The 9,154-nt window shown below is 42.9% G+C and overlaps 1 protein-coding gene across 2 annotated transcripts in view; it reads left to right on the top strand.

Annotated features, from left to right (window-relative positions):
* Window positions 1-33: 33 nt before the first annotated feature.
* The window catches only part of QRSL1 (glutaminyl-tRNA amidotransferase subunit QRSL1), a 21,400-nt gene continuing 12,279 nt past the window's right edge, over window positions 34-9,154 (top strand). Inside the window, exons 1-5 of one of the 2 annotated variants that reach the window (XM_024208953.3) lie at window positions 34-135; window positions 1,811-1,970; window positions 2,815-2,913; window positions 5,076-5,172; window positions 6,110-6,286. In XM_024208953.3, coding sequence (XP_024064721.2) covers window positions 112-135; window positions 1,811-1,970; window positions 2,815-2,913; window positions 5,076-5,172; window positions 6,110-6,286 — 557 coding nt within the window. In that variant the 5' untranslated portion in view covers window positions 34-111. The remainder of the gene's footprint in view (window positions 136-1,810; window positions 1,971-2,814; window positions 2,914-5,075; window positions 5,173-6,109; window positions 6,287-9,154) is intronic. The other variant, XM_024208955.3, reaches the window with a different exon arrangement.

Here is a 9,154-nt window from a genome sequence, read left to right as displayed (position 1 = left end):
TTGAGCGGTGCAGCCCAAGATGGCCGCGCCCATGCCCGGCCGAGCCGCGACTGACGCTCTGGCTGTGACCGTGCGGGATCCCCGGCCGGGGCGAGTGATGCCGCGGAGAGGATGTTGCGCGTCTCCCTCAGAGAAGTGAGCGGCCTTCCCCTCCGCCCCCCGGTGTTGCTCGGGGGCTCCCGCCTATGGGGACGGGGTGGAAGCGGAACCCCAAACTATGCGTGCACCAGCTGCCTGGAGCCCGGCCCGTTCCCAGCCCGCGCCGTGGTATCGGGGTCCCCGGTGTGCGCGGTGTAACTTCCCACCCCGCGCCCGACCCGGCTTTGCCCACGCGAGGCTCCCGCCCTTCGCCCCCCAACCCCTGTTGGCGGCGGCGCAAAGGCCAGGAGGGCGGCGGAGTGTGTTAACCCTGCAAGAGCAAGAAGTGGTGCAGCCGGCAGCGAGAAGGAGACGCGCTTTGGCACTCGCGCAGCACCGTGCACGCTCAGCCCTGCGTCTGGCACTGCGGCCCAGCTGGGAGCGGGGGGAGGCGTTGACAGGACACATAGCAAGCAGCGCTCTTAATAAAAACCTCCTCTCCAAGGGTTGTCTAGACTGCAGCGCATTACCCATGAGCTAGTGACCATACAGCAATTGTGAAAAATCTGGACGGGTGGAGGGTGGGTTATAGGGTCCCATATAAAACAGAGCCCCTAATATCGGGTCGTCTGGTCACCTTAACTGAATACAGCCTGGTTAAAATCCTAATCCTTTTTGGATTATTATTTGTGTGTGTTTAACTCAGGGGTGGGCAAACTTTTTGGCCTGAGGGCCACATCGGGGAATAGAAACTCTATTGAGGGCCATGAATGCTCACCAAATTGGGGTTGGGGTGTGGGAGGGGGTGAGGGCTCGAGTTGGGGGTGTGGGCTCTGGGGTGGAGCTGGGGATGAGAGGTTTGGGGTGCAGGAGGGTACTCTGTGCTGGGATTGAGGGGTTTGGAGAGAGGGAGGGGGATCAGGGCTGTGGCATGGGGAGAGGTTCAGGGGTGCAGGCTCTGAGCAGTGCTTACCTTGAGCGGCTCCTGGAAGCAGTGGCATGGTGCGACCACAGCTTCCAGGAGCTGTGTGGTGTGGCCCCCAGCTGGAGCGCCGGAGCGGGGTGGAGCCGCATGGTGCGGCCCCCAACCCAGTGCCCTGGCTGGAGCTCACAAGCCAGTTTAAAACGGCTCACAGGCTGAGGGCTGTTGTTTGCCCACCCCGGTTTAACTGATTAAGAGGGAGATGGTGCTATTGGGAACAAGGCTTTGGCTGGTGAGTTTTCTCACCAGCCAAAACCAAGTTAACTAAGGCCCTACGCACAGTAGGGCTTTGTAGCTGTGTTTAAAACCACCTTTAATCATAATTATGCTGCGAAACTTGTATTTGCATACACAATAACCAGTTACAAATGATGGGCCTGATCCTGTAAACAGTGGTACACATGATGGATGTCATTGAGACTCCTCATCTGCATAAAAGTTTGAAGGACTGGGTTCCATGTTCCCACTGTATTTAGAAATTGCTTAGGACATGACCAGAATAGCACTGGCATTGCTGGTTGAGGCTGAAATGCTTTGAAAGTGTTGTATGTGAAAGTTGACAGAGTGCTTTCTTAGCTAATGCTTTTATTCCATCATAAAAATACTACATGTATCAAATTTATCCCCAAAATTAAGGGTGGAGGGAGGGAAGGAATTAGTTTTAGAAACTTGACTGAAACAATTCTTGCAAGTCATACCAATATTTGTAACTAGGGACTTGCGATTTAAAAATGGAAACTGTCCTTTCAGATCTCTGCAGCACTGAAAGAAGGCCGAGTGAGTCCAACAGAGCTTTGTCAAAGATGTCTCTCCTTTATCAAAGCTACAAAATTTCTCAATGCTTACATTACTATAGCAGAAGACACAGCATTAAAACAGGCTGAAGAATCAGAGGAGAGATATAGGAGAGGTAAGTAACCCTAGATTTGTAGTTAATAGCTGTTCTTCCATAAATTTTTTTGACTGTAGTGGATGGAACCTTTGTTAGACTCAGTAACTTTAAAAAAAGAAAGTGAAGTCTACTGTTCATTTGATTTGCTTGTATGGAACAACAATAGGACCTATTGAGACTAAAGGCTCTGTGGACATATACTGATTGCACTCAAGGTAATCACCATTTACAAAAGATGGGGAATGAGCGGGTGGGGGGCAGGAGAAGAATTTCAACCTGGTAGATCTGCTCTTCTGTCTAACTAACATCGCGTTGCTTAAGCAAAATGCCAGTTAGGATAATTCAGCTTCAAGGCATTTATTCCCTTTGAGATTCTTCTCTGGATAACTAATAGTCAGCTATGAAAGACTTTGTCCAAGGCAGAATCTATGACTCCTGGCTTGGGAATGGAGTAGATTTAAGTAGCTGTCTAAGGATGAAATAAGCATTACATGGCCACAACTGAGGTGGTAAGCATCTTTTGGAATAATTTACCTAGTTTGGAAGCCACTTCCTTAGTTGCAGAGACTATGCAGTATGGGAGGAAATCTGGCCTGAACAAAGTCCTTAATGTTAGAGTTGAAAACAAAAGACCTTTTGTGAAAATATCAGGGCTTTGGAGCGGAGCCCAGAGCTGGAGCGGAGCCAGAGCACAGCTCCAAAGCCCTGGAAAATATAACTTAAAAGCATTTGAGTACAACTCCTACTTCCAAGTTAGAGTGAAGCTGAAGAGTAAAATAAAATGTCATTGCTAAGCAACGTAGACAGTCTGTTTTAATACTTAAATTTTACTCTGTTGTCCTTGTACCAATTCCTAACACAGGTCAGATACTGGGGGATTTAGATGGAATTCCTGTTGCAGTAAAAGACAACTTCAACACAGCTGGTATTGAAACAACATGTGCATCAAACATGCTGAAAGGTAAAGTAGTGCGTTGTAGGCAAAACAAACACCATTTTGAAGCTCTGGTCCTTTTCTCTAAAGCAGCACAGCCTACTTAAAACCTAGTCATTTTCAAAAAATGAATTAAAGTACTTTCAGGCACTACACTTCCTTTGCCACCATCTGCCAAATTTTTGTGGCTTTTGCAGTCATATATTTAAAAACTATTAATATTGTAACAATGTAAATAAATGAGACAATGCAATATTAATTATAATCAATACATTAAAATGTAACTATTCTATCAACAGGTTACATTTTGCTCTGTTACTGGAGAGTAGTCAGTGTTGGTTTTTTTGCAAAAAGAACAGGAGTACTTGTGGCACCTTAGAGACTAACAAATTTATTTCAGCATAAGCTTTCGTGGGCTACAGCTCACTTCTTCAGATGCCTAGAGTGGAACACACAGACAGAAGATATTTATACATACAGAGAACATGAAAAAATTCAATTAGTGTAATGACCCAACCATTTTTTTTGTTGCAAAACTGACACAAAACTTCAAAAACAGACTCCAAAGAGAGACTGCTGAACTCGAATTAATATGCAAATTAGACACAATTAACTTAGGTCTAAACAGAGACTGGGAATGGTTGGGTCATTACACTAATTGAATTTTCCCCCCCTCCCCCCATGTTAAGTTCTCCTCACACCTTCTATGGGTCATCTGGATTACACTTCAAAGTTTTTTCTTCTGCTGCTACTGATAGCTCATCTCAATTGATTGGCCTCTTACAATTGGTATGCGTACTTCCATCTTTTCATGTTCTCTGTATGTATAAATATCTTCTGTCTGTGTGTTCCACTCTATGCATCTGAAGATGTGAGCTGTAGCCCACGAAAGCTTATGCTGAAATAAATTTGTTAGTCTCTAAGGTGCCACAAGTACTCCTGTTCTTTTTGCGGATACAGACTAACACGGCTGCTACTTTGAAACCAGTGTTTTTTTTATTTCTGTTTGTTAAATCATCTTTCTATATAGCAAAATGCAAACACAGTTTCTGTTGTGTTCGTAGAGACTTGGTCCTAGTTCTTGAGTTCAACAGTTGTCTTTCATATCGATGTGAGTCATCAGTTCCAATTCTGCTCTCTGGATTTTTGTTTTATAAAAAGATTATTTTTTTCTTTTGAATACCCATAGTTCATTGTTTCACTTAGCAGTTCCATTATACGTCCATAGCATTGTTTTATTAATAAAAGCACTATTATTTTCCTATTTGAAAAAAATTCACTCATGTTGCTGTGTAATAGACCACCACAAACAGGGAACATTAACTAATGAGGGTAAAGAGCGAAATTGATGATACAAAAAAGTGCTGACAAATACCAAAGTAAACAAACTGAAAAAATTGGGGGGAAATCCTACTAATTTATTTCAATTTGTTATTGTGTTACTTGTAACAATGAAAGGGAAAAAATTGACTATACGTGTTGAACAGCAAAGGTCAATTTATCTCAAATTACCTTTTCCTCTGCATGCCAGCAAAGCAGTTGTGATTGACAGGGATAGCGTGGGTGAGAGTCTTGAGGGTGAAACTCTAATATAGGCTCTAACACAGTGGTGGGCAACCTGCGGGCCTCACGCGGCCTGTCAGGGGAAGCCACTGGCAGGCCGCCAGACCGCAGCTCCCAGTGGCCGCCTTTCGCCGTTCCCAGCCACTGGGAGCTGAAGGTGGCCGTGCAAATGTAAACAAACGGTCTGGCGGCCCACCAGCAGATTACCCTGACAGGCTGCAGGTTGCCCACCACTGCTCTAACATCTTTCTCAGAAAAAGATATCTGCATCAGTATTGGTCAGAGAAACTGTTAGAACTCTGGCTGCAATCACCCTGTTTAATTGCTCTTGTAACTGGCCTTGTTCTCATCCACATATGAACAAGGTCTGAGTTAACTGTACAATTCGTTCAGTCTCAGGAGAAAGACTCTAGGAAATAATAAATGTGCTGGTTAATACTTATTCCTTGTTTGTTATCAGTGAATTTTGATTATCACTACTACTGTCACAAAGAAACTTGGTAGCACTGCACAGTGACAGTTGCCATGCAGAGATGATTACTTTGAAACATTTGGAGGAGGAGTTATTGAAAGTCCTCCAGATGGTATCAGATAATTTCTTAACCAATCTGATTTTTTTTTTTTAGGTTATATTCCACCTTACAGTGCTACCGTAGTTCAGAAGTTATTGGATCAGGGGGCTGTGCTTCTAGGAAAAACAAACCTAGATGAATTTGCAATGGGGTAAGTTATATTAAATATTTAATATCATTGCATAGTAATATAACTACAGTGTCTACTATGATCCATCTCTAATCCTTAACTGCTGAGTTTATGCATGTTTGTTATATGGTGGTAAATATTTACTCTCCAGGGGTGTCTAATGGAACATGATGGCTATGTCTGTGAACTTCTCACTGAATATTTATCCTATTATGGTGTATATCCATTGTGGTGTGATTTAAAGAAAAGAGGGCCAGACACTGTAGCAGCTGTGCATGGCTGGATGGTATTGAGGGGATTAACTGAGTAGTATTTTTTTTTTCAAGGTTGCTTTTTTCTTGGTAACTGAATTATACTCTGATCCATGACTTAAGCATGAGTATTATCACATTGCCTCTGCACACAATCTGCTTCGTCTTGGAAACCCTCTTATGTTCCAGGAAGAACTATGCTTTCTACAGAACAGTCTACATTGCCATCATTGTGTGACTCTTTTTTATGACCTGCTACTTCAAGAGATCATCTTGTGTGGTTTTCTTATACAGTAAACTACCAAACTTGGGTATCTCATGCTTCAAGACCTTAGTTTTGAAGTAGACTCATGACTTGATTTGCCTGATGCTTACATGGTGTGAGTCCCCTGGCTTCAGTGGAGTTATACTTAATTTACATTAGGGTGAGTCAGAGGAGAATTTAGTCCTCAGTCTGCTCTGCAGAAGGAAGGAAGGAGTGAAGTTATAACTATAGGTTTTTATGATTTCCTGCAACTATATAAAACCGTATTGGGGTCAGCTTCACAAGTAAATCTATACCAGCCTTTCCATATCACAATCAGATTTGCCTGAAGGGCCAGGAGTAAAAGGTGGAATTGGAAGAAAAACATTGTATTTATGTTATGAAAAGTCTATAACTGAAATACAGTTGTCTGTGTTTATCCTATCTGAATTTCTCACACCAGATCTGGGAGCACAGATGGAATATTTGGACCAGTTAGAAACCCCTGGAGTTATTCAAGGCAGTACAGAGAAAAATCTGTGCAGAACTCCCATACTGAGAATGAAGACTCCAATTGGTTGGTAACAGGAGGAAGCTCAGGAGGTAGCGCGGCTGCAGTGTCTTCTTTCACATGCTTTGCGTAAGAGCTTTTTTAGAACTGTTAATTAAATGCTTCATAACGTTGTGTGCACTTTTCCTCAAGACTAGTTTACAGTGTAGTGCCTGGGGAAAGGAAGATAATGTTTTTGTTTGAAACTGTAGGATAATTTGCATTGGTGTTGAAGAATTAGTTAGTTATACTATTAAGAACACAGAGATACTGAAATGCATAACACAAGTTAAAAGTGACTACATGTAAGTAAGCTTAAATTATTTCATTCTGAGCATTGTTCAGCTTGCTGACATGAACATTTTGCATTGCTTGAAATGTATGGTGTCAGTAACAAAGAGAGAATGTTCTCATTCGCACCTACTCTCGCTAAAAATATCATGGGATCCGTTATATGTCCACCACCTCAGTTATCACCCCACTTTCTCCCCTAAAAAGGAGAAAACATTGAATCAAGATTCTATCTAAAAAACTCAACTCTCAAAGTGTAATATTCCTTCCTCCCGTATACTTCATTTAAGTGTCAGTGTTACCTAATAATTCAAACGTGGGATTTGGGGACTAATAACCTTCAGAATCCAGATTTACTGTAAACAACCAAGTTACACAGACACTTAAAATATCTTTTTTTTAAATGTAAATTTGAAAAGAGGGATTTTTTTGTATAAGCCGATGTTGGTTTGTTATGACATGTTGGAGCCCATTTGTGTGAAAATATAGATAGATATAATTTATTAACTACATGAAGTATTGAACTATTAGTTGTAAGATTGAATCTACAAAGCGTGTGCAGTTTCAAAACATCAGATTTCTCTTAGTTTTTGCATGGGAAGAGGATAAAAACAGTAATTTGTGCAAGATTTTTAGAGTTATGTAGCAATGTCTGCTCACTGTATAGAAGATTTCAGCTGTATTTACAGTATTTAAGAATACTCATTAGCTAATGGTTTTGTTTGCCTATAAGAAGTAAAATTGTTTATTTTGTTGTACCCAGGAGGTGTTTTCTTTAAAATTGGCTTGTTTCTTTCCTAGCTTGCTTTATATTCTTTTTTTTTTTCTCACTTACACCCTTACATGCAAAAACTGGGGTTATCTCACTGACACCTGCTGTAAATGGAATCCACTGAAGTCAGCAGAACTGGACTTCCACTGAAGTCAGCAAAAAGACTCCCATTGACTTCGGTGGAAGTTGGACTGGGCTCAAAGGATCTGATCCAGCAAGGTGCTGATGCTTTCTCAGACATTGCTGGGTCTCCTACTCGTGGTGGCATTCTGCACCAAAAAATTAAAAATTCTGCCAAATTTATTTGTCAAAATAACACTACTTAATCACACCAGTTTCAATTATTTTGGTAATTTATTTCAAAATACCTGTCAGCAAGTATGTCTGTAACAATACAGACACACACAGCAATTCCCTCAGGAGTAAAGAGTTTAAAAAAAGAAAAACTTATGACAACCCAGTTCCTGTTTCTCTGTGCCCCTCTTTTCCCCCCCTGAGCCCAGCTGGGAGACCAGACACCCACAACCCCCCACCCCTGAGCCCAACCACAGTGCTCCACACCCAGCCAATACACCCAAAACCCCTCCCCCCCCCCAACCCATCCAGATACCTGCATCCTCTTCCGTCCAGAGCCCAGATACTCCCCCCTCAGGCCCCAGCTGGCCCCCCCCCCCCCCCCCCAGCCCACCCTCTTTCCCCCTCAGAGCCCAGGGATCCAGAGGGAGAAACAGTCTGATCCTTGGTCCCAGGCTTGCATGAAGTTTCCTGTGCACTGCCATCTCCTTCCCTCAGGGCATGCTGGGAACTGCAGCTGCCAGGAATCCTCTAGTTCCCTCCCGCTCCCCCCAGCAGTGTCTTCTATGTGCAAGCTGGGCTCTGCCAGGTCCAGCGGGCCCTAATGGTGGCCAGCAGCACTGCAGCCCATTTCTGTGGGGGAAAGGAAATTCTGCGTGCACAGTGTGTTAATTTCTGCAAAATTCTGCATTGCGCAGTGGCACAGAATTCCCCCAGTAGTATCCTCAATTGCCATTGAAGTCTGCTCACTTCTGATGGGGGTGTGGCTGCTCAGCACTTGCCAGGTCAGGTGCCTTTTCCAGCCATTTTGTCACCTGTTCATCCATTTTTTTTCAGCTTCTCTTTGAAACTGGAAAAGAAACAGAGTGCTGCCTGTATTTCTTTCTTTGAATTGAGATGTAACTGTACACAGCATCCTCACACTTTGACTGGCTGAGACAGTTCCACTCATTAATGTCAGTATTAAATTGGTTCAACCATGTTAAGAAATTGACTCCTATGAAACAAAAAATGCCACATACTATGAAAAATTATAACTGGTCAAAAATTCAATTTTATAACTTAAAAATTTTGAACAGAGCAACTTCATTCAAATTTGTCAGTCCATTTTCGAATTTCTGATATATTAAAAAAAGAAAAGGAGCATTTTATTTCATTTTGAACTGACATTGAATTGACTTTTTAAAAACTGGAAAAGAAAATAAATTTCAATTCAAAATGAAAATGTTTCATTTCTAGTTTTATTGAAAAATCAAATTTCATTGAAATAAGTTTTCACAAAGCATTTTGATTTCAACAACTGCATTTTTTTTTCCTGACAAATTTCAGTCAAAATTGTAACCAGCTCTACTAAAAACGTTGAGTATAGCACAGGGTAGGCAAACTTTTTGACCCAAGGACCACATCTGGGTGGGGAAATTGTATGCAGGGCCATGAATGTAGGGCTGGGGCAGGGGGTTGAGGTGTGGGAGGGGGTGCGGTGAGCAGGAAGGGGCTCAGGTCAAGGGGTGCAGGAGGGGTGTGGTAGGGGGCTCAGGGCATGGGGTTGGGGTGCAGGAGGGGGTGCGGAGTGCAGGAGGGGGCTCAGGGCATGGGGTTGG

Source organism: Terrapene carolina, unplaced genomic scaffold (assembly GCF_002925995.2).
Source record: "Terrapene carolina triunguis isolate 2854851 unplaced genomic scaffold, T_m_triunguis-2.0 Scaffold42, whole genome shotgun sequence".
NCBI classification, from domain to species: Eukaryota; Metazoa; Chordata; order Testudines; family Emydidae; genus Terrapene; species Terrapene triunguis.
The sequence above is the reverse complement of the archived record's forward strand: the minus strand, read 5'-3'. Positions and strand labels throughout refer to the sequence as shown.